Here is a 26,602-nt window from a genome sequence, read left to right on the forward strand (position 1 = left end):
TTCTGGCTTTCTATCCAACTCTGGGACTAGCTCATCATAGAGCGCTTTCCAATGGTGGTTTCCCATTATAAAACACTTAGGCCCGTGACAGAAAGAGTGACACTAACTAATTCACCCATCTACACTGCTGTTGGGTAGAAATCCAGGGCAGAAGACAGGATCCTACTGAGATGCAGCTATCTAGCAAACATGAACATGTGAGTAAAACCTAAGACAGCCTGATCGCAGATGGACTGGCAATCATTGCAGATAATGTGGAAAAACAGCTTCAGGCTGTTTCATGGTCTGATACGTCATCAAAAAGAGTTCACATGAATGGAATGAGAGCATCACCAAAAGACAGTATCTTTTCTGCTGGAGCGGAAACACCAACATACCACAAAAGCAGCGTACCGAACTAAGGGAGCGTCCCTGACATGCATATGCTGATGCCGTAGGTTCGATCCCCGGCTGCGTTCCTCCTTTTAATCATTTGAGCACCATTTAATTCTCTAACCATAATATCACCTGAAGGGCAATGCAAAAACGTGACATCAGATGTTAAATAAAAAAACAGGAAAGAGTTGTCTGATTCTGAAGCCTCAAAGGCAGCATTCAAATATTGTAATCGGTCCTTTTTGAGGGTTGTGTTATCGCTGACTTATAAGAGGTCGACACGCGCGCGAGTGGGAAACGTAGGTATGTGTACGTCATTCTTCAAAAAATGTCATACACGATAGTGTTCGAGTAGTAGGTTTTTGTAGCTCCCACTTCAGAACGCCCATTAAGGCGCTAGGGAAAAGTCGCCGAGGCATTAACTTCATAAGGCCGAGACCAAATATTTCCCATGACGTCACTGTACTTAAGCCACGATGAGAAATATAAAAGGAACACACGCAGATGATTAACAGCCGCCAAACTAAACAAAGTTATGCGTGCGTACGCTTGAGATGCGTGAGAATACATTTTGGGAAATATGCGTAAAATATGCACGCTCAGGTCACAAGTATGTCAGTGGATGTGACATGAAAGAAATGGGAGCGGTAAAGACGTGGCCAAGGACAGCCGATGCAAATTCCAGCCGCACCCACAGCGTAGTCCTATCTTCTCCCATTGTAACATCACCTGCAAGATGACGAGGTGTGAGAGGAGGGAAATGAGTAGAAAACCCACTAGTTCCACCCTGCCTTGTCCAGAAACTATAATTGTATGCAAGACAATTTAAATAGAAAGGTTCTATAATGGGCGATGTTACACACGTGCGGCCATTTTAAAAAGATGACTTAAACTTGCGTAGTTTGCTCAATGCATAGGTTATGCTTACAGTTAAATGCCTATCTGAGACAAATTATATTTGACACAAGGAATGCTTGTGTATCATTGTCCAATTTGTAGTTTGGGGGCATGGCACAGAGGTAATGTATTTATTTGTGTATTTCATTTCAGGTGTTGATTGGGTGTAAAGAGTTAGGGGCTGCAAGCATACATTATTCAGGGTTGATTGGTAAAGCGGATAGAGGACTAAACTGAGGGGAGAGGGCGGGGGACTTGCTCATTCGCTGCCTGGGAACATTCTGCAAAAAGGTAAACAAAAGGGAGAAGTACAAATAACAAAAAACATAAAGGCAGAACAAGTGTGGTACCAGAAGTGCAGCAAGGTAAGTGCAGTGTGTGAACTGGACACTTGACAACTAACAGGGTTTCAGCGTCGCTGTAATCCATTTGTTGGTTACATTGGGGATCAGTCCTTAAAACATAGCATTTGGGGTAGCAGTGCATAGTTACCTTTTACAGTTAGTAGAGAATAGGTAACAGTGGAGGGAGGTGGGCTGTAAAGGGCATAGATGTATTTACAACAAGGCCAACTAGGCCCAGGAGTCATGGTACAAACTCCCAAACCTCTGGAGCTTATGGGCCTACCCCAGTCACTGGCACCCCTAGGGGCTTATCAAGCCCCAAAAGTGTGTCCTAGGATTTCCTGGACTCAGTCTTGGCACCGTTGGCGCCAGGCTCATAACATATGCTAATTGCATGGGACTACATTTACAGCCTAATAGGGCTGAGCCTGTCTGTATACCCTGGGTGTGGCTGAGGGACTACTTTATCTGAGATTGCAGGGTGTGGCTGAGGGACTATTTTACCTGGAGCTACTTACTAGGCTATTTAAGCCACACCCTACAGGAAGAACACGCTTTGCGTTATTCTGCACTCCTGCAGCGTAACGCTCACCATGTCTGCTCTGTACTCGAACTTCTACAGCCACGCCCGTTCTGCGATCCCGATCCAGCGGCACCTGAGAGAAGGAAAAGAAGAGAACAGGAGTTAGTACAGCAACAAAGGCCTTACCTGCAGTATTCCATCCAATCGGCCGCGTCTTCAGCTGCTCTCCGGGCCGCCGCACGTGCAGAGAAGAAGGTATCTGCACAAACACCCAATACTCACCCGGCGTCGGAATTCTTCAGGAATTTCGTTGAAGCGGTTCTTCCCATCACCGTCCTGGAGCCGCGCCGTGCCTGCAGAAAAGGAAAAGAAACAGCAGGTTAGTCGCGAACGGAAAAGAAACTGCTAGACAGACATTCAGTGCCGCTCACCCGCGCTAATACTCACCTGCAGGAAATCTGCTCAGCATCTTAGAAAGAGTCTAATCTTCATCAGAAAGCCGCTCAAGACCGCGCCTGAAAGAAAAGAGAAACACAGGTTAAAACTTGGGCAATAAGGACATTAAGCACCTATACCAAGCATCCATTGGCATAGAGACTTACCTGCTTAATCCAGCTATTCAAAAACTCTGCAACAGACCCGCAGGATCAGTGAAGTAACTTGGTCCTGGGAAAAACTGTGCATACTGCGCCCCTGCTAGAGATTGCAGGACAGAGAGCCTACCATTAAGAACTCCAAGGAGAGACAGAAGAGGAGAAGGGGCATCAGACGGTCAAAGGAGGTGGAACCAATCCGTCTCCACTCAGTTAGCTAATATCTTGTTTCGACATTGCAGGCAAACGCCTCCTGGGGTGATATCGAGGGAGAAGACACGGGCAGGCATCATCACTCAAGCTGTGCAATGCCAGTGCAGACATCATTTGTGCGGCTACATGCAGATTGCCAGAGGAGCGCATTTTATTGCAGTTTATTTTCAATATACTGGTGGTCATCCTTTAATATGAAGCCAATTATGTTTCTGTGTGTGTGGCTGATCCACGATATAGCGAGTATTGGGGAGCTATCAGCAGTCATTCCACTATGACAGTTAAAATGATGGACAAACTTGTATATATGCTTGATTTTTACAAAAAAACACGACAAAAGCATTATTGTTAGGGTGACTTTTGTTGATTTAAAATAAAAAAGGAAACGTGGACCAAATCCAGCATGCTGTAGGTATTTAGTGATTCAGTCATACAATTCTCATAGAAAGATATAAATCTATTTGGTCATTCTCATCTTCCCAAAATGCTCTTTAATATACAAAACAGTCAAACCTCATTGGTTTTATTGGTGCCACTTCACATTATCTTTGGAGTTCTTTCTAATCAATACACACATACACTGTATTAAGCAATCACTTTTATATTGAAATACATGACATGCATGTTTTAAACCTTTGCAAAAATTAAAGTATTCCCTTCAGAAACGTAAAGGTTACAAATTATGCATCATTTTACAATATTAAACATATGCCTATGCTTAAGTCAAGCAGAGTTCCCACAGGTGGCACTAAAGTGATCTTCAGAAGCAAGCACTCATTTGCTGCCCCAGCCCCACATTTCAGAGGTCTGTGGCCGCCCAAAAGGAGCAAGCATGAAATAGATCATAAAGAAGTTAAAATGGCGAAGGGTAGATCTGAATGCGCGAGTGCTTCAAGAGACCTGTGAAAGGATACTCAAAGCCATAGAAGGGTGGAAACAAAAAATGTGTGCCAAAGGTACACACTGTTTCACAGTTGTAAAGGTTCCCCGTAAAGATACCCATTCAGCCATCTTGACCGAAGCTGCTCCGTGCTAAGCAGGCAAATGGCATCCCTGCTGGGTTAATCATGTGTCTTAGATGACATTCGGCTGCACGCTCAGTATCACCGGGAGAACCAACTGCAAAGTATGTCACACAAAGCATAGCTGTGATGTTTATCAGTAATATTGACATTAATTATATTTTAATTATAAGGTACGACTTTTAATGTGAATTATTACTTCAAACGACAGCAGGACATCTATATCCATACCCACAAGTCTAAAAATGTCCCTTTGTATTGTACAGTCCAACCAACTCTACGTAGTTAACACACATTTTAAATTACCTTAAACACAAGCTAGCAAGACCCATTGCCTAAACCACTCCCGCCTGATCCATTGCTCAATTTTACTCTTGGAGTGTTGGGTATTTTGAACAGTTGCACAAACAGCAATGATGAAAACAGTATGTACCACTTCATTTGTTATTAAAGGTGCCTGCAATGTGCAGTTATGAGGAATGCTGTTGCTTCCCACACATTAATATTCAGGGTCATCCTTTTCCACTACACCATGAGAATGCACAGGAAATGTTCCCAGAACCTTCAAAACTGTCTTTACTGAGGTGTCTATAGCCAGGCACGCGCTTACACACTTCGCTTGCGATTTTGTCAGATTGTATTGGTGTTCCAGCTCAAGGGATTGGTGGTACATCGGCCTCAGTGGGTACCTTGCATTATTTCTATTTTTCCCCTGCTAACACCAGAGCTGTAACCATGAGATGCGGGTTGAGTTCATTTTATTCAATATTTTTATAAAATTTGCCTGTACCACTTGCATATATTTCATATGTAAACTTGCAACATAACTACATTTCTACATCCGGTCTTGTCAAATGTTCATTAATATTACAGACATATCTAGGTGCTTCTCATAGAGTGACAAAAGGCAATTTGTGCAAGAAACAAGATATTAGCATTGAAACAAAAATTACTTGCTCCAACCCTCCCTCATATGCATCCAGTAGGCAGACAGCTTATGTTCTTATCGCTTCCTCTAAAAGATTGTTTTCAGATCTAAACGAAAGTAGATAATTAGCCATAACAATTGCCTCTAGTGACCTCAACGGTAGAACACGCTGCCTTCTCCAAATCTTGGGCAGCAGAGTCCTGACAACACTCTTTCAACTAACACAACATAGAAGATTACAGGTGTGAATTAATAGAGAGGAAGCAATAACATTCTAATCCCTGCAAACTTAGAAATGTCCTTTTAATGTTATGTAGCCAAGATGGGGAACGAAATGTGGGTGAGGGGGTGCAGTTTGGGAAACGCAGGCAGAGTTTGTTGAAGGGGTAGAATCTGGTGAAGGTGCAGAGTCTGGCAGAGGTGGTGTAAAATTGGGGGGCATGCAATTATTTGGGCCTAGGACAGCAGACAGCCTAAATATACCACTGGTAAAGGGTGGTTATTAGGAGGGACACTGGGCTGGGGGGCTCATTGGATTATTTTATGGGGTGACCCGGCATAGAGATAACCTCCCAAATTTTTGCAATTCAGTGTAGCTTTGCCCACAGTTAGCTGTGGTTAAGTTAGGAGAACCGCTCCAGAAGTTGAACAATCCACAGAGATGAGATGGAGCTCAGAAAAGAGTTGGCTATTCACAGTCTTCAAAGAGAAAGCTCAAGTGTACTTTGAAAGATTGATTAGGTCGGAGTAGGTCCAGCCCCTCTGTATTTAGTAGTAAGGCCCTACCAGCATGTGTGCCAGACTTACCCATTTGATTGGATATCAGCCAGAAATGTAAAGAGTGGTGTCACGATTAGCAGTTTGTCATGACTTTAATGCCAGCCCCCTTCTAAGTGAAGGCCTCTCGTAACGCATGTCCACTCAATAATATGATCCTATTCTGGTATAGCGGCTAGAAAGGCGGGCCGAATAGAGGAATCCGACACTCTCCTCAAGTTGACATACTAGGGGAATCTACAGACTATGGAGAGCACTGGGCTTCAGGGTGTTAGGTCTGAGCTTTGCTATCACCCTGGGTGCAGGGTGCACACTCTTTCTTCTGCCACTACCGTCACTTCCTGAATTCAGTGATTGTAGACTACTCTATAGTTTGCTATCCAGTGATAATGACAGTGAGAAAGAAATATTTTGGTGGGACAATATTTCTTCACTTTCCTCCCTCACCACCATCCAACACTTTCCCTAAATAGCCTAGGACTGGAATTAGAGTACATTAATTCAGCAAGAATATATATGGAGCCAATAAATAAATATGGGCCTACTGATATTAATGCCACCAATATTATTGCCCCCCAGAAGCGTAACTTGCAGTGTCTGAATTCAGCCTGAAGAGGCTAAAAGATTACCTGTTAGACTGTTACAAAACACACACATATATCTATCTTACATTCATTCTCCCTCTTGTACTAAGATTACCATATGACTCTGTGTCGCTGGGGACATGCCATTCCAGTCCTAAACGTGTCTTTAAGTTTTGTTTTACTTTAGCCCATTGTATTCTCTGCAGTAGTGTGGCCGAGTGTTCCAGTTTGAACTTGAGGGCCTGCATTTTCTTGCTTGTTAGGGTCCTGAATGTTCATAAATGCAGTATTAGAGCATTGTGTTCTCAATTACAGTGGTGGCTCTGGCTGTTCTTCTCTGCAGTAGTTGGCTTGAGTGTTCTTCTTTGCTGCATCAGGGCTGGGTGCTCTGTCTTGCAGCAGAGGATTGAGTGGTCCTCTCTGCAGTAGTTGGCTTGAGTGTTCTTCCTTTCTGCATCAGGGCTGGGTGCTCTGTCTTGCAGCAGAGGATTGAGTGCTCCTCTCTGCAGTAGTTGGCTTGAGTGTTCTTCCTTACTGCATCAGGGCTGGGCGCTCTGTCTTGCAGCAAAGGATTGAGTGCTCCTCTCTGCAGTAGTTGGCTTGAGTGTTCTTCCTTACTGCATCAGGGTTGGGCGCTCTGTCTTGCAGCAGAGGATTGAGTGCTCCTCTCTGCAGTAGTTGGCTTGAGTGTTCTTCCTTACTGCATCAGGGCTGGGCGCTGTCTTGCAGCAGAGGGGTTGAGTGCTCCTCTCTGCAGTAGTTGGCTTGAGTGTTCTTCCTTACTGCATCAGGGCTGCACGCTCTGTCTTGCAGCAGAGGGGTTGAGTGGTCCTCTCTGCAGTAGTTGGCTTGAGTGTTCTTCCATGCTGCATCAGGGCTGGGCGCTCTGTCTTACAGCAGAGGGGTTGAGTGCTCCTCTCTGCAGTAGTTGGCTTGAGTGTTCTTCTTTGCTGCATCAGGGTTGGGTGCTCTGTCTTGCAGCAGAGGATCTGAGTGTTTCCCTCTGAAGTCGTGGGTCTGAGTGTCCCTCTCTGTAAGGGTGGAGGGAGGTGTATTTTCGTTTCATTGATGAGACTCGAGTGCTCTTCCTTGCTTACGTGTGAACATTCTTGGCTTAGGTTTCTCACTTGTGCGACCAGCCTTCCATTTGCACCCCGTCATGATGCTATTTATGGTTACGTCATGGCCATGTCAACTGGTCAGTTCAACATCCCGCCTGCCCAATCGTTTGAAGCCACCTCCCTGTACTCCATATCAGATGATGGCGTTTGATCATCAAGGAGCTACCTAAACCACGACTGAAAGGGGGGGGGGGTGCAGGTTAGTGTGTGCCGTGGGAAGGGGTTTGTTTTGGGAATCACAGGCATTTTGTGTGCACTGAGAATTGATGTTTTTTTTCCCCAATGGGTATAGCAGGCCACACGAGGCACAGCACCTGTGCAAGGTAAGCTGTGGACTGAGACTCCTCTCAGCCCGTCTCCTGCACAGCAAGAGAGGGTCCAGGAAACACATGAAAACCTGTTCCCATATCTGCCAATCCCAGACCCTTAATTCACATTGCGTGCCATGTATCTATTCGAGAGAGAGGGAGGGAGGTACGGGGGAGGGGAAAGAGGGAGAGAGAGGGAGAGAGAGAGAGAGAGAGAGAGAGATCAAATGCTATCCGCCTGCAAATGACATTTGAAAGAGTAAGGGGCAGGAAAATCAAACGAGGAGTGGAACACTGAGGTATACAGTCTTCCTGTTCACTATGGAGACATTTAAAAGGTGTCACAATGCTGTTTAATGTGCTATATTCGCTATGTAATGTAGAATGTACATTCTTTTGGCTTTTTACACGAATCCTTGTTGTAGAGCATGACCTGCTCCATCTGACACTGCTATTAACCACAGGCACTAACACGTGACATGCTTCAATTCAGATGGCTGTGCCATTCTGAACTGTAATACACCAGGTCATATTATGCTGCCATATGGATCGCTGTATGGTCTGGGCGCGACCCCTGCCCAAGGCCGCTGCCTATTGCGATAATAGTGACCCTTGCCTTGATATGCAAGGCAAGGAACATATCTGTGACCACCATCTAACGCTTCACCGAGCACTGGAACTGGCACCCAGGCAACCTTCACCAGCCCTCTTTGTTTAGACACAGCCCTCAGTAAACCAAGCACTCGCTATTACACATTCTGTCCTCTACCGCTGATGCCGGCTACATGCCCATGCCACCAAAACTAACCTGCATGCAGGCAAGGTGTTCTCGTCTGCCGAATCACCTATGCCAGGTAATTGCAATATGACACACCACACACACACACACACACACACCCTACAATCGCCCACAAAAAGGGAGAGAGGGAGAGGGCGGGGAGTGACAGAGTACAAACGCTTCCAGCTGCAAACACCAACACCCAACAGACACCCCACACACAGCACGCACGCAGCCGAATAAATGCAGTTCTAAGTTCAATGCCAGGGCTCCAGTAACCCACTCAGAGGCCACTTTTTTCCCTTGCACGATATAAAATGCCATGAGGTCTAGCAAATAGCAAACGCTTTGCTGCAGCAAATGCAAGTGATGTGACATCACCCACTTTACACACTTTACACCCCCGCGCAGCACGTACCAGGTGACAGCGTCTAGCCCAGCCACAGACTTATTACCCCTCTCATATCTCATCCCTGAAGTCCCTGCACGTGGCCCGAATTGGCAAAGGTGTTCCAGTGAGAACCTAACTCACTAATAGGATGTACTGACGTTGAGACTTGTGTTCTTCAAACAGCGAAGCCAGCCATCAGCGAAAAGAGGCCAGGCAAATGACAGGCACTGCAACTTACAAATGATTGGCCGAGGTCTCTACCTTGGCACCCCTGGGCACTTCCCTTCCAGGGCACCCACCAGCACTTATCTACCCCCCTGCAGCCATCCCCATTCTTGCACTTCTCTTCTCTGCACTTGCACGCCCGAATGCCACAAGGCCTAGTAGGACCAGGAATGTATATTTGCTGCTTTTGCCATTGTTACTAATTCCCCTTGTACCCTCCCCATTTAGCCATGTGGCGCTTTGAATCACAATTCTGATGTTTAAGCGCCTTACAAATGCTCACAAAATTTATTTTAAAAATGGACATAGTTTGGCATAACATAACATCATACAACACAACATAACATAGCATACAAAACCACATCATAACATACCATAGTTTTGCATCCAATAACATAGCATAACATTATACAACTACATACCCGAAGCTACAAGAAAGCATTATATATACAGCCATGCCTTCTGTCTTGAAACAGTGTGAAACCATTGCTGCTCTCGGTCCTCAGAGAATGAAGGAATATGTCTATTCATATGACCCACGAGCTTCAAACATCTACAGAAACGATACCACAAACAGTCTGAGCTGCCACGGAATTTAAATCTAATAAAAAACTCTCAATAGTGGTGAGTTTACAGCTCGGAAAAAGAGCCCTGCATTTAACCTTGTAAGCCAGAGCCGCTCAGACCCACTACTTCAGAGAGAAACACTCACTCTCTCTGCTGCAAGACAGAGCGCCTAACCCTGGTGACGCAAGGAAGAAAGGCGGAGATTAGACATATCCCCATTAGCGGAAAAACGCAAACATGTAACAATAATCCCGACAATGTTTCTACAGCCAAAACGTGTTATCTCCCATCAGTATTTTGACATGTGTCCTGCGGGGCACGTGCAACTCTCAACAGCCTGTACTTAGATCGCAAGAGGAACTGATCCCCTAAAACTAAAGGACAACCTCTGAGATAAAGTTCAAGCAGGTGTAAATGCGTATGCTTTCCATAGCGCTTTATAGGTACATTTATCTGGTTTCTAGGCACACCAAAACTTGCCAGCCATGGCATATATAACACCTAGTTAGACAGTAATTTGTGCACGATCACACACATCATGAGCCAAGTCTGGAAGCCGGGATTAAAATCAGGGTCTTCTGGATAGAGACTCCAACCCCTCAAACGCAAATCCTGCGATCTCAATATTACCGCCCTTACATTAGCGCAGATTCGTATTTTGTGGCTGGAACGCCAGATAGACACAGACACACTGTTCCCTGCTGATAGTGCAGGCACGGTAATGTATTACAGCGCCCTCTTCGATAAAGTACATCTCTTACTGGAAAAAACAGACAAAGAGCTCTCATTTAGTTCGCGAGCTAAGCACTCGCCTCCGCGGTAGGGCCAGCCTCCTTGCACGCCACAACCTCGAAAGCCCAGGTTAGGCCACCTTGCGAGCTCATTTAATTGAATACCATTACACTGGGTGCTTAGAAGTGTGAGTAATCATTCATGAAATGCCATTTAAGGACACAAAACATTATTAATATTTCAGTAGAAACGCACTAAGTGTCCGGTTCACAAGGATTCGTGTTACTGGCGTTAAATTACACCAGGCGTAATTACATATATTTCTGTTCATACGAGTCAGCTGAACCCTGTTCCCAAATAAATCACGAGTGGGCGCTCCACGGGGTTGGTTGCAGCTGAGAAACTTCTGTAAATGACATTAGACCAGAGAGAAAAAACGAAAGATGTCGTTAAACTTTTTTAAATCTCACTTTTATTAAAATATGTTCCACCAAATGTCCCTTCGAACTACACACACCCCTCACATTTACATATCCAATCATTCAGCTTCGTAACCCTCACCCAACACTTACATTGTTAGGAATAATTCCCAAAGGGTAATTGGGAGGATAGCTCAAGGGCAACACGCTCGCCTTGTAAGCAAGACGACACAGGGCACCATAGGTTCGATCCCCTGGTCCGCGCTTCGAAACCATAGCCAATCATATCGAAGAGATTTCTGCTTGCAAACTTGTTTGTGAATCGGCCTCAAAGTGCCACTTAAGACGGTTGGCAAAGGTTTCGAAGGGCACTATGAAAGATTGCCTGCGTGTACACATTTCCCATTCACCCACTTGTACCCCGACCCACAGACACACCCCTGCAGCTGCCCTCTCTTGCTTGTATGCTACTTTATGCATGCGTATGCTGTGCACATGTGTTAAACCGAGAACTGTGAGTGTTTAACTAATGCTTGGGTAAGTCACTCCTACTAATTCAAACGTATCACTGAAAACGTGTTTTGAGGATTCACCTCAAAATATATGCAGCTGAGAGAGAACTGTCGGCACCAGATCACAATAAAACATTGTTGTTCGAGTATTTTTTTTTTACTGCGGAAGGACCCTGGATGGGCGCTTCCATGGACCCAAGATGTTTACTTCCCAACAAAACGTTAACTTGAGTAGCTAGCGCCTACTGTGAGCCTCTTCCTCTTGCTGCCGTCCAGAGCCTCACAGGGAATCCCCCTAAAGCTGCCTGACCAATGCAATGCAAGCACTGGGAAGTGGGTGGTGGAGGGTAACACCACTGCAGCCTTGTGATCTTGAGCAAACGCCACCTATTCTAATCCAATGCATCCTTTATAAATGCACTGCACGTCGCGCTGCACTTGAAATGAAGCACTCTGAAAACAAGTGCGGCTGCCTTCCCATCCACAGCCCTTGGTGCATTGTAGTGTTATTTTGGTCAAAGTTATCATTTGATCTTCATTGTGGGAACCTGGCTCTTGTGGAAACCGCAGCTGCCGGGATACGTGGTAAAGGCCACCCCACAAAGTGCTTTGGCACTTTCATTGATAAGTTCCCACTATGCTCCTATTTCCACACTAAAAATGTTTTAAACAGTTGGCAGCAGGGTGCTTAGCAGTTTCATCTGAAGGTAGGCGCTGCATGCACCCTACCTTACCAGTAGGTACAGAAAAAGCATAAGACAGGAACCTGCCTGCGTGCAACAGTACGAGCTACCCCAGTCGTTGCATGATAAAGGACAAGCATTTAGTGTTTCATTCGGAAATGTTTTGGATGTGTACCACAGCATAAAAGAGGCATGCTTTTGTACCACGTGAAACAATGAAATTAAGCATGATGCGACTACCCCTCAACTTGCTACTTATTTTCTTGCTCATTTATACTGCGCTTAATACCAGTGAGTTGGTTCTAAGTACAGGATCAGGATTCGGAGCTGTGTTGCCCTGCCTTGTCTTGCGTTGCCCCTGAGCTATCCTTCCTCCAGCGCAGCCAAATGATGCGCCTGGCCATTCTACTCCCTAAAATCAGGCTAATACATCCAAGAAACTAAAATAGGGAGAAGCAGTGCGCATATCTCTCTGCCAATTGATGCACGTGCTTTGGGATGTGCCCAGATCAGGGGTATCCGTAGAACGAGCTACACAGGAGCTCCTTGTGGCATATGTGTTTCCTGCATAAGAGCAACGAATACACCAAACCTTTCATAGGAGTTACTCAATTCAAAGAAAGCATGGATCATGACACAATTCTTTTACAATGGCACATATATTTGCCGAAAATAATCTAGTCGAGAACAGGACTCCCCCTTTTATTCCCCCAAATCCCCATTTACTCCCAATTTCCAAAAAGTAGTGTATAATATACTCCTGCCTGCAAATAATCTCTGAAACACTTTCTGCCGACAAAACATTTTTAACAGAGAAGCAATCAAACCAAGAGCTCTTGAACCCACACCGGAGCGGTACCTTTCAAGCATGCTTTGCTGTCCGGCCGCCTCATCCAGATTGCTGAATCAATGCCCGCTGTCTGATAAAGTGGCGATGGGTCCCACTCCTCGGTAGATCCGGGCAGAAAGCTGGACTCTGCATACTCGACAAACACCCGATTCAAAAATTGGATGAGAGCAGCTCCCGGCCAGCTTGATCAGGACCGGGTACAGAATCCACGCCAGGCGCGCGGAAGCCGGTGTATTCCACTCCAGCGAGACATTGAGTCCTCTGAGGTCTGATCGCATTCCAAACAAGGCGTTCCTTTTGGCTCCCGATCCTGCCACACCACCTCTGAGCAACTGCAATACTCAACCTCCCCCCACCCAACAACATCAACACGTCAGATCGGAAGGTAAAGAGCAACCATTGTGCCTCCTTTCAGCGCGCCAAATCCAGGCCAAGACTGTGATTGCAGACCTGCCCTGGCCACACCCAAGACTATATTCGGGAAACCACAGCCAAGCCCAAGCCTCCCCCTATGATCACTGCTGTATAAACTGTACTTTGAAGAGGCCTTATTTGCTTGCACTTAACCTTCCCATTTCCTTCTGTAAAGCAGCCTGCTTTGTGCCACGTGAAGCCAAAGGACCACAAAAGCAAGAAAGAGCCTTACATCTACAGGAAATCAGATTTAAAGCACGTCGATTTAAATCATGACCTGCCTTCTCTTTTTCTGGAGAGAAATATCAGCACGACACGTTTTGCGCAAGTTGCAAATTCCCTTTTCAGAGCATTTAATTATGTGGTCCTGGATGCCAAATTTAGCTGTAACAAAAATCCCAAATCTTAGCCAATCAGAAGCTGACATCCTAAGAACAGTGCAATAAACTTCAGAGAGCATCCTACCAAAGGGGGCACATGAAGTCCTCGCAGAAGCAGCGAGGAAAGATATGCAATTGAAAATATCCATAAGTAGAACATGAGGCTCTCCTCTGGCAGGCAACCAAAATATTTAGTATGTTACCCATTGTTGCCAGTGTAGAGTCTCACATTGATGCCATTCGTGTAGCCTAGTAATAAAGATGCAGGCATTTAGGAGATTGATAGAAACTCGTCTGACTGTGACAATCTCCAGCCCTCAATACTGCCAACTCTATGTGTCATGAACCACTGATCATTTGGTGATTAATGTGTGTTTGCAATTAACATAAATCGGGTATACCCCTTCTTTCAATGGTGGCCGGGGTACAGTATCTATACAACAAGTCAAATTAAATTCTATTTGGACGGGTATCCTAACCTGATATCCTGCTCTATATATCTGACCTGATAACAGAAATAGAGCACATAACAAACAAAATGTAATACATGGTTCAAATATTTCTTTCAAGGTTACAAATGGTTCAAACAAAGAATTTTAATTTTCATATTCTGTTATTCACAAATTAAATCATTCCCAACAACGAAGACATTAAGGGCCCAATTCAAGGAAAAGTGCACAGAGATCCTGCAAAGGCCGCGTGCCGAGACGCCTCTGCGCCAGCCTGTGTACAGAAGTTATTCTGTCCGCTCTGCATAGTCATGGAATTATTCACGCAAAGTGACCGTACACACAATTCACGGCCGGAACGCCCCGACACGCCCCCAGGCAAAGCAAAAAGAGCCAGATACTGCTAACTTTGCGTGCTCCTCGGATGCAAACACATGCACCCTTCAAACAGTGCGTGGGGCCCCCTGCAACCAGGTGTGCACCTCAGGGACATTGCGCAGGGTCCCCCATAACTATTACCGGCACAACAACAACATGCATCAACATTTCCGTAACTCTGGTTAAACTCTGGAAAATCTACATGCGAACCCCCATAAACAGTTCACACACCCCGCTACACTGCGTACACATACCCCTACTTAATTTCCGAACCTCGTGTGCGTGCACGCACACTTAAATCCTACATGCGATCTCACTGCGGAGAGGTGATTCCTATGCGCTAGTGTCTGTACGCCTGCCTTTGGGTGGCGGATAGATTGAGGGCTTTGCATGGGCTTTAACGCAACAAGAGCATACACGGTCAGATCCATGAGTACGAAAAAGTCCTGCGCAGTCGATTCCATGAATCGACAAATGAGAATTTGCACACGGTTTGGAGCGCAAAGACCCTATTTACTGTGCAGACAATTCCATGAATCGGGCCCCAAATAACATAAAACCAGGAGACTGTACCCAGGGAAAACAAAATATAAAAGGGCAAGAAAAAGAAGAAAAGAAGAATGGAGAATGAAAGGACTGAAGAATATCTTTGATGACCTAACGCTTTGCCAAGTCTTCCAGAAAATAGAATTAGTACATAAAAGTGAGAAGAGAAACATGTATGGAAAATATATAACTTAAATTTGAATAAAGAGAATACAAATCTTTTCTTGTTCCTTATTTTGCAATTTGTTTCCAGTCGAGTATTACTTATACAATTGTTTCTGTTCACATCTCATTAAACGAAGAAACATTTTCTATTTTGTATAAATTTCACGGTATGCAAAGGGTCTGCCAACGTGTGTGTAACATGAGTGTCACCACAGGATGTTCTGAGGGGGATCCTTGCAGGAAGGTAGGGTCCTCAAATTAAACATGTTTCGGTGGTCCAGTGTGAAAATCAGAGCACCTTCTTCAGGGTGTGTTGATAGACCGTGTGGATGTATATATATAATTTTAGTGTAATTTCTGAAATGGACTTACGTCATTTTAAAAGAACCTTAATAGTCTCCCTTGAGGCACTTACCCAATGTGGTGTACGGGTACTCCAGGCATCTGCTGCCCTCTAGGTCAGTGCGCAGTGACAGTATGGCCATCAGAGTGGCAATGAGGCTGATAAACCTGGGTTGTCAATTAGTACTGGTGTGGTCTGAGTCCACAGAAGTCTTTGGATTAATGAAGGCAGAAGGAATGTCCTTCAATCTGTGGACAGAAATGTGGAGAGTATGGTAATTACGCATTTAAATTGGGTAATGTTTACCTCCCCTTATGGGGTGGGAGGGTCCATGCATGTTGGAACTGGAAAGAAAAAGGAGGATGACATGCCACCCCTGTGGTGAAGAGACAGTTACCGGTAGAGGGTGTCTCAAGTTGTGCAAGCAATGAAGTGCGGAGGTCAGGTCGAAGGTGCTGCTACCCGGTTTAATTGCAAGCCCATGCAACAGAGGTTAATAAACAATGATATGATATGATATGGCATTTATAACGCATCTATACACAAATGTTTCACAGCGCGATGTATGGAGGGGGGTCCTAATGCTGATGCTAACAAATGAAATGAAGGGCAGGGATTTAATCCATACTCGTTCTGACCAGCATGTTAGAAAACCCATTCATGAAAGGGGTATTGGTGTCACGTGGGGGGGCATACAGTCCAGTTAAAGGCAAACAAGGTAATGTACCCTCAATTATGGCTGGCTGGAATCCAGCTTCCGCAGCACATTAATTTTGCCATTTGTTCCTATTGCTTGCAATCGTATTGTTCACGCATTAAATGCTGCAAATGGGTATAGACAAATTGGTCAAGTTGAGAAACTCACTTGATCAGGCTAGAGCCAGGGCACCAGCGGTGCATTTTAATGACTTACTTAAATTTGATAGATCTATCGCGTGTCTCTTCTCTGTGGTGGTGGCAGCCAAAAGGCCTGAGGTAGCGTTTGCCTCATTGTTAGGGCTACTGATGTCATGCTCCTATTGGACTAGCCACCTTAAGCGTGTTGATGTTAGAGCGTGTTTTTCGTTCAGGAAGCCTATTCCCGCTTCATGTGGCACATCCTTGCCTACGAAACCAGCACCATAGTAACAGTAAAATTGATGAGGGCCGCAGGCATTGCCCGTCTATGGCGTAAACCTCCCACTATGTTTTGAATGCCTTGTGCGACTCTGACGGGCGGTGCATGTACCCCTTCTCTTGTCCGTCCCTGAGAAGAGGAGAACAGAATTATAAAGTATAAGACATGTCAACTGGCATCTTCATTATCCATGGATTCTCCTCTTTCTGCAATCTGTTCAATATTACGCACCCCATCGGATGTTCGTATAACCAAGTAAGTGCTGAATCAATTATGGTGACACTAGTCTGTGTTTGTTGCACAAACTAAGGGCACCATACTGGATGGTTGGTAATCGTCCTAGTTGGCTCTCAGTAGGTTACCAACCGTGTGTTTAGAAGTAAATTTGACAAGCTGAGGGGATACAGCCTGTGTTAGTAAGGATGAAGGATTTGCTCACGACATGCTGATATAGGGGATGATGCACTGCCAATAGGTGTCAACACGAAGGTTGTCACAATGATCAGCTATCAAGGTCATGTGTAATAGGTGCCATCATAATGGTTGCATCTTCTTATTGGAATCAAAGGTTATATCACTGGTGTGAATTCCTCATTCAGTCCATGGTTGAATGTGTCGTATCTGTGAATCCATCTAATTTCTTTCTCCAGGAGGCTTCTATGTATGTTGGGTACTCATTTGCCTGTTTCCAGGACTCACCAGAACAGATCGTTGGCTGGAGGTTGAAATTCGAAGTAATGGTTTACCATAGGTGCCATAAAGTTTTTACATCGCATTTGCGATCTGTGTTCAGATATTATGATGTGAATGGATCTCATGGTCTGGGCCATGTACTGTAAGCCACACAGGCCTTTCATACAGTAGACCACCTGGCTAGTTTTACAATTCGTTAAGCTTCCAAGTGTCTAAATCCTACCTCTGATTCCAAATGATTGTCTTTGATGGCAAATGATTGTGGTGTTTATTTTATTTTATTTTATTTATTTATAGAGCGCACAGAGCCCTTAGGCAATTGTGCACTAATCTTACATGTTACAAAAAATACAGACAAACTATAGAGATGAACAGCAATGAGAAACAACCTTTACAAATATACATAATGTTTGTTGGTGTGTGTTGTCTCTGATGGCAAATGATTGTTGTGTGTTTGCAGGCATGCTTGTGTATGTGTCTGTGCATGGGTGCATGCACACATGTGTATGTACACACACGTGCACCCATGCCAGGACACATACACATGCATCTCTGCAAACACACATCTTACACACATTATCAATGGTTACTGTGTGCTCCAATAAATGACATTAGCTGATGGTGCAGGGTATACCTGTGGAAACAGAATGCCTGGGTGAATGTAATGATTTGTGACGTAGTGAAGGCAGGCACACTGTTTAGGGCTATCAGCATGGTTTCTACACTTGACCCTCAAGTGCCAGACATGTTCCACGTTTTCAGGATATCTTCATCAAAGACATTTGAATAGTTCGTCTCTAAATGGGAGTTGCTTAGTTAGCCAGCCGTTATCCTGAAAATGTTGCATGGTCGGGCATCTTGAGGACGGGCCTTGGAGAACCCCTGTTCTCCTTCAATGAAGGTCAAAAAGAAACCCAATGCTTTTGAAAATCCTATCAAATTGAATTGTCTTGTATACAAATAGAACAGGGATGATGAAAGCTACAATTGAAAGAGGAACTGCACTGTATTTGATAATGTTCCTTCCAGGTCACCGTCCATGAGAGGCTGTACATCACTGCAGGCCAGCACTCAAGCTCAGATCCATTGCTGGAACGCCAGACAACGATGGTGCCCTTAAGTTACCAGGCTGCAGGGCGAGTAAAAGGCTCTCTCTCTGGGAGTGACAGGGATCAGTAATCAAGTTATGCCAGCCTAATGCAGTTGGAAGATAAAGTGATAGGAATGCATAATTGAAAGGGCTGAGTTCAGGGCACTTTGGGCAGTTGGCAGCACCTTCTGATGTTGATACATTCAGTGGGATTATTATGGGAAATAATATCGCCTATTACTCGGGGATTTGAAGCAGATGGAAATTGATATGAAGTGATGTATACAGAAGTTACATAATTATTAAAATAATTAAAAAATACTCAGGGCCTGATTCACAAAGCGTGTTTTGATCTGACAAATGATTTGTGAATCAGGCCCACAGTGTTTTGACTGCACCTTCAGAGCAAAATTCCACCACCAGACATAAAATGAATCTACAGGGTTTTTATATGTATTTATTTATTTTAAAGAATCTTCAATGCATCACATTACAGGTATTATTAATACAAGAAGATAGCTCAGTGATTGAAGTGCTTGGTGCTATGACCTGTGCTAAAATCTGGCTGGGCTGTCCCAGTACTTCATACTTCCAAGGTAAGGTTGATAAACCGAGTGCCATTACATTGCATCATTATATTAAGTGAGGTCCACAGAGGTACAGAATGCAAAGGAGTGTGGTAAGAAGTCTTCTCTTACATGTCTTTGACTCTGGTCTATTTGGGACATTCTATTGCAAGCTGATGATGGGCAGCTTTTCATTTTAGCAATGCCTGGCATTCTTTGTGTCATTTGATACAGTGCACCATGAAATCCTGGTCAACCTACCTGACAAAGGTGCCTCCTGTTTCACTCTTTCCTCTCTAACAGGTCTTAGAGACTTAAACTGGCACCATGTGTTCCAAACCCAGCTAACATCAACTGTGAAGTTCCAGACAATTGTCCTAGTGCAGAACATATGATTTCAATATATTCTTGCACCAGGTCAAAGTTTTCCATAGTTCTAATAGAGAACAGTTTTAGCACTGGGGCAAAGATTTCCCTGGAGTAAAACATATTCTTTCAATAATTGTTTCGCACCAGGTTGATGTTTGCCCTAGTTCTAATACAGAGCAGTATTGGCACTGGGGCAAAAATTGCCCTTGTGCAAAAATGCATTGAAGGGATACGTTTTTTACACTGGAGCAATTTTGCCTCTACGCTAATGCTGCCCAAAATGGCACTTGCACAGGTGCACGTTTCTGCTATATGCACCCTCCTAGGTTTTGTCCTTAGTGGTCAGTAACAGTTTGATATTCATTTATTTAATTGGGTTTTTACAACGCACCTAATACCATACCTGAGTTTGGTTTCTAAGCGCAGATCTGGGATTTGAACCTCTGTTGCTCTCCATGGTGTTGCTTCCACGCCCAGCGCGTTGCCCATATGCTATCCTAGCATCTCCCTAAAACTTGAGCACCCAGTACATAGCACACATAAGTAGAGATAATTTACCTAATGCAAATTCAAGGTGCGTCCACTGCATATTAAAAAAAGAACAAGAAAAATTGCCTTGTTTGCCACAGCTCAGTTTAGTGAAATCCATTTGGTAAGTTCTCATCTTGAATTTCCTATCGGGCTACGCATTGGCAAATTCAGGAACCTTGCAAAAGGACAGCGCCTAAGAGAAAAAAAAATGCCTGGCTGGGCATAATAACCAGGGCCTCCCATATTGCACAATACACTTGTACATCAATGAGAAAAATAAAGGGATTTCACAACTCAGCTATAATTGTGACTTGTCTCTACCACTCACCCCTGACTCCTCCCCGACCCAAGCCCTGTTTTTTAACGCCTGGTTCTTCAAAGTAAAAATCTCTGCAGCCCGCCATAGCCGGCTCTTATGGGGCAGGTTGGAGGCCCATTATATACATGCAGTTAGTATAGCTTTCCCATAATTCCTACACTGCTTGTCATAAGAGTCATATATACCAAATATAAGCCATATGGTATTTCTCCTCTGTGAAAGGTGCTGTGAGATAAAAAGTGGTTGTAGATCCTCCCGAGAGGGGTCCTTCCAGTAGAGCGGGTTATTTGGCCGAGTTCATTCTCAGTAGAGGGGCTGCCAGACATTTTTGCATATTTGTAGGAACTTGGGGTTTCACCCTAAGTTAACCAGGTCAATCCAGACGTGGACCCCTTGCTCACTGCGCTTAGAGAGGCACAGCTGCACCTCACTTAGGAAGCCCAACAAGGCTGAAACACGTGTCTGGGGTTGCTGATGGTGCTCTTGTTCAGAGGAGAATGGCCTAGCATTTGGGTCCTGGACTGGCCAAATGAGTGGGAACAGACTGATGTGCAAATGGATATTTCTGCTCTGTGAAAGGTACAGTGAGCTAAAACGTGGTTGCAGACCCTCCAGAGTAGGTCCCTTCTGATAAAGAAGGTTAGTTGGCCGTGTTCATTCTCAGTAGAGAAGCTGCCAGACCTTTTTGTGTGTATTTCAAGGGGGTGTGTAACACAGATTTAAGTACCACCCGATATATCCTTCAAATAATTACCCAATATGTTGTACATATTGACTACCCCCAATCATTTAAAAATGATTTTCTCCTTATGTGTAGGTGTGCACCTCTGAACATAGGGAAACAAATGGGGGGCCTGTGGGATGCATTTAAAGGCCCCAAACAGAATTCCCTTTCACATGAATGGCAGGATTTTAAACACTGAAACAAAAATGGGCCGGCTTTTGTTTTTGTTTTTAAATCAAATTAAAGAGCCATGTGTAAAGCGGCCTACCTGTCATAACCAATGGATAAGCAGCATTTTAATTTACAAAAGAAGGAGGAATCAAATATCCCTCCCACATAGAAAAGAGGATTTTTACATATTGAAAACAAAAATGGCCTGCACAGGTGTGTGTATGAGATAAGGGCAGGAAATCCTCTTTTTTTAGGGGGCCTGACTCCAGAGTGTTAGGGCAAATTTATAGAAAGAAGGTGGAGTCAAATGCTACCCTTGTCATGCTATCTTAGCTCCACTGCTTACTAAAGAAAACAACCAGAGCGTTAATGACAAGGGCAGCCTTTGACTCCACCTTCGTTCTACAAATCTGCACAGGTGTATGCAAATAAAAGCCGTTTTAAAAAGTAAAACTGAAAATAATATATCACTGCTCCCAGAAAAATGTCAGGAAAACAAAACATGATGTGCGGGTTAACCAAAAGCAATGTATATTATGTTTCACCTACAAAATTCCAGTGACATTTGATGAGCCACTTTGTCTTCATGGAAAGCGTCAGCCCAAGGCAGACACTTTTGCTGGCCTTGGGCAAAACGTCACAGGGAAAACTCCCACTCTCAGCCTGGATGTCACACCTCCCATCTAATGACCAACCGCAACAAAATGTCCTGCTAAAGGTGTCAAAATGCAGGGTTCTCCAAACCTGCTTGCTCTGAAAGCATTGACTTCAAGAAAAGTTACAGCTTGGCTGGAGCATGACTAATATGTGTGAAAATGGGGGCACCCACTTCTAAGAGCAAGCTTCCAGCACAAAGGAGACTGATAAAAAAACAAAAAAACTGCAGGCACAGGCTGACCCAGTGAAAACAAATGGCCGGAAGGAAGGAGTCAGGGCCATTTGTCCCACATGAAGATTCACAATTAATTCAAAAGGACTCAGCCATCATAAGGCGGTGGATTTCGTCTATGTACCATTGATTTATGTAAATTCTAGGCAATTTTGGGGATGTAAAATCCATCTTCCTGTGACTCTGGGAACCGTAATGGCCAGTTAAACTAGGTTTCTGGCTGATCTGAACATGTTCCAAATGGGAGAGTTGGTGAGAAGGTGGAAAATGAAATTAGGGATATGCTTAACAACTTACATATTCATAACTGTTGTGCTTTTTATGGAAACGCAGAAAAGTGCTACATAGCCGTGCTACATGATACAGATTTGGTGGTCGGCTTATCTAATTCCCCATGAATAGCTGAAACAGAAAATATGTTTAGTCTGGCAGTTTCTAGTAAAATTATTAAGTTGTGATACATAACTAGTTTTTGGCCAAAAAGTTGAAAGGAGAACAAAGGGTGATGACAAAAGGGAAATTGCCATATGTTGCTCCAGACCCCTAAACCAATCCTGACTTGGAGGCTTGGTTTGAGAGGAGAGAGAAGGTTAACTGTCCATTCCTAGTGGCAGGAATTATTGCAGCGTACCCCCACAAGATTGTAAAATTGTTGGTGTCATTGCTGCTATATAAGGGAGACTGCACTAGGACAGGGGACAGAAAAAGGAGAAAGACAGGGGGATAGAGAGAATAGACAGACCATCAGGAAGGCTGCTGAAATTTACCATCTGACAGCTGTAAGGCGACACCAGAGGAGATTGCTGAGAGTGCATCTGGGTGGAGCTGTCTATCTCTAGAAAGGCCTCAAAGCTGACTGGGTCCTATGATGGAGAGCGGGAGGCCATCTTTGCGGATGGAGTGACCTGACCCCTGCCCTATCTTTCCAGAGTGTCCTGAGATGCAGCTGGCTTTCCTGAACCTTAAACAGAGGCATGCTATGTAAGTAGAACCTAGCCCTGCAAAACCAAACGGTGGGGGAGTCTGCTTGCCTTGAATCCTCTCCCTTTATAGTGGGTGTGCGAAGGGGTGGGGGGGCTGTGTAGATCCTTAGCCTATGTAACAAAAACATTTAATTTAATTAATTCCCCATTTGGCAGAACATGACAGGATGAATGTTGTTAAAATTCGAAATTAACAAAGCTCACTTCCCAGTGTGTGCTGAAAACTATAGCCTATACATGAATTGGGTAATCCTTGTTTTCCAGCTGACCCCGACACAGGCCTTTCAGTGAAGGGGATCTGAATTCCAAAATTCCCTAAGCTTTCCAATTTTTCTGTCTGACTTCCCCACTTAGACCAAAGCAAGGGGGGTCTAAAAAACTAACCGATAAATCACCCTGTGTTTATTTTAAACCAAAAGTGTTGGCGAAATCATCATTACCAATCTTGAAAGCCTTTTAAGCTTGCAGTAAAATCAAAATCACACATTACATTAGTGCCTTTGTTATTGATCACTGTAATTATTTTGTGAAGTGAAATTTGCAGAAAGTAAGAATTGTGATTGTGTTCTTTTGGACTCCCTTTTGTGATTTATTTATTCTCAGAGGAGTTGATCTTTTGTGCTATGGATAAAGGGGTGTTTTGACATTTACGTGCTAATTTCTATTACTTTTAATTTAAATAAATACCAATTTATTTCCCATACCACGGCCTGGTTCTTGGCTCATTATTAGCTCAGGGGTGAGGGATCCAAGGGGCATGATATGTGTCTGAGAGAGGGCTAAAAAAGAATCTGTTAAACAGTTTGTAGCATAACCACATGAGTGGGGAGGGAAGGAGGTCCCTGTGTGGAGGGTGGCTTATCAATAAACCGTTACATGCCAACCCCTCGTTTGTGTGAAAAAGTAAACATCTCGGATGTGTGATAAAGTCACATTGGTCCACAGCACTTAGAAAGTAGTTGAGGTGGTGGGATTGGGCACAGTGGGCATGCCTGATGAGCAATATGCACCCTCGAGGCGCTATATGGGACATTTCCCAGGGCCACTGGATTCATACTGCAGCATGTTGCTTCCAATGACCCTAAGAGTCCACTACCCAGCTCATTGTCAGAGGCAGAGTAAGGCAGGAGGGATCACACCTCTGACACTGTCTTTGCCTTCCCTCACACATCCAGGTATGCTAGCAACCCATCCCCCACATTAGTAGAGTCACATACGCGCACAGCCATGGACATCACTGCAGTCATTCCCAAGCGGCCAGAGTGGCCAAGATGTTGAATTGAGAGCAGTGAACCATTCTGAGAGTAAACTAAACTTCACCTGCAAATCCTGTGTGCCTTTAGGAGCTGGCCTGCTGCAAAGGAAACCTAATTCTTGAGTGGAGGTGCAGTGTCTGAACTGGGGTGTTAACAAGCTGACCATTCTCCAGGCCACAGAGCAGTGCAGATGAACAGGCACTTCTGCCTGGCCCCAGTCTTTTAACATTTCCCACAGTGCCAGGAATAATGAGAAACACTTACCTTATGAGCTATTAAGGGTCACCAGTTGGCAAAACAAGTTAATACACCTGATAAAACTTGCAGGGAGAGCAACGTAGCTCAGCCATGGAATGGGAAGGGAGAGGCGGCATGAGAAGCAGTAATCAGGGACATCCTGGGAAATCCAGAAAATCAAGACTACCACATAAAGCCACAATTGTATGCAGGGGAGGAGGTCAGACTGAACTATCAACCTGGAGGCAAGAGGAAACCAACAGTAAGCAGGGGAGAAGCACACACCAAGAGAAAAAGAAGGAGCTGAAAGCCAACTTTGGGCGATATCTAAGACAATGGCCGAGACGAGCTGCAGAGAAGGACAAGTTAGAATCCTGCTGAGGGATATGTTTCAAACACAGGCAGAGAGATGATGCAGAGAGAGAGCGAGAGAAAGAGCGAGCGAGAGACCAAAAAACTGAACGAGGATGAGAACCATAGCTCTGGCTCTGGCTGACGCAAGACCTAGGAAAGATAACAGATCCAATACAAGAAGTGACAGAATCAATGCAGAAATGCAACCCCGCCCGGGGAGTGATGTCAGCTGCAGAATCCTTATCTCCAGCAGCTTGACCCTCAGCTAGAGGGGGACCATTTCTTATCCTGACATGAACCCTAAAGCAAGAGGAGAGCAATAATTGCTTGTACGTGAAGACAAGAAACGTGATATGGAGTTATACATCCGACACTGTAGTAAGCTGCATGCTGGACACTACACTTCACAGACTGTGAAGGTAAGAAGCAAGCTGGGTGCTGTATCCCTGAGACAGGATGCTTGTGCCAAGAAGCGAGCTCTAAATCTTTGTGACTTTGTATTACAGTAGATAATTCTGAACAGACCTGTGGTCCCTTAGACAGGCCTATAGGCCAGTCTGGCACAATTAGCCATCCGTTTTATGGGTTTGAGTTGAAACCACAAGGTCTATTGGTGTTCTTCCCATCCACTAGGCTGGAGTCAAGGGACATAATAGGAGCCAGAAACCAGCCATATACTATGGGAACTGGGGAAAACCAGGAAAGCTATTACATTAAGGACCCCCAACACTTTGTAGTTTAATCATATCCCTGTACTCTGTCTCTGCTCCGTGAGCAGCCTTTCTAAATCGAACTGTCAGGCCCCTGCCGCATACGAGTGCGAGCAGGGGCTGACGGGTAAGTGTGTGTTTGTGTGTGCGTTTGTGTGTGTGTTGTAAGTTTGTGTATGTTTGGGTTGTGGGAGTCTTGGGTGGGGAGGGAGGCGGGGGGATGAGGGATGGGCGTAGGAGGTGAAAACCCACGATTTCAAACTAATTGCACCAGAGAGCGGGGGAGGTAGTGGTATGGGGGGGTGAGATGGGTATGGGTGGTGGGGGAGGGGCTGTGGGGGTGAGAGAATGTCTTTTTTTGCTTTTTGTAGGCCGCCTAAAATCAGGCAAAAAAAAATTCTGTCTTTTTGTTAGGAGACATACAAAACCGGAATTATGACATAGAACCACCCTTCTAGAGGTGGTCATAGCGAAATATGGGAGCAGTTCATCTCATGACACCAACTCACCTTGTTTGGCTGTCAAGTAGGCTGCTCTATACAGTACCACTGCTTTAAAATTAATTCACCAGGGCATGAAAAAAAATGTGCCATGGAATAAGTACCAATGAAGAGAAAAGTATACGTTATGTGCTCTCATTTCCCTGTAGCAGTGATCAAGCAGGTGCACAATGAAATATTGGGCCTCATTAGAAGTTTGGCGGTAGCCTTGCCGGTAAAACTGGCAGGCTGCTGCCAAACATCTGAAAATTTCTGGCACCCGTGAATGGGCAATTACCGGGTCATTACGGCCCTGCCGGACCTGGTAATTGCCCATTTGTGGGCGCCAGAAAAAAGATGCTCCCTATTCCCATTCGGCCATAGGGCCGAATGGGAATGGGGAGGTTGGATACACCGGCACCGTTTATAAGGGTGGCGGTGCATCAGACATGCAGTGCTCGCGGGTGCCTCTCTGCCCGCCAGGTCCGACCTGGTGGGCAGAAAGGCACCCGCGAGCGCAACTCGTAGTTTGCTGGTCCGGGAACTACGATACCGGCAAGTTTACTGGTACCGTAGTACCTGGACCGGCAAACTTGT

General features: G+C 44.8%; 1 protein-coding gene across 3 annotated transcripts in view; it reads right to left on the reverse strand.

The window, feature by feature from the left end:
• The window catches only part of ZBTB7C (zinc finger and BTB domain containing 7C), a 984,162-nt gene that overhangs the window by 166,061 nt on the left and 791,499 nt on the right, over positions 1–26,602 (reverse strand). The window contains exon 1 of one of the 3 annotated variants that reach the window (XM_069626944.1): positions 12,852–13,214. The exons of the other annotated variants lie outside the window; for them this stretch is intronic. Within the exon in view, the coding sequence (XP_069483045.1) occupies positions 12,852–12,862 (11 nt within the window). The 5' untranslated portion in view covers positions 12,863–13,214. Of the gene's footprint in view, positions 1–12,851; positions 13,215–26,602 lie in introns of those variants that run through there. 3 annotated transcript variants of the gene reach the window in all.

Source organism: Ambystoma mexicanum, chromosome 6p (assembly GCF_040938575.1).
Source record: "Ambystoma mexicanum isolate Mex_15411 chromosome 6p, UKY_AmexF1_1, whole genome shotgun sequence".
Taxonomy (NCBI): Eukaryota; Metazoa; Chordata; class Amphibia; order Caudata; family Ambystomatidae; genus Ambystoma; species Ambystoma mexicanum.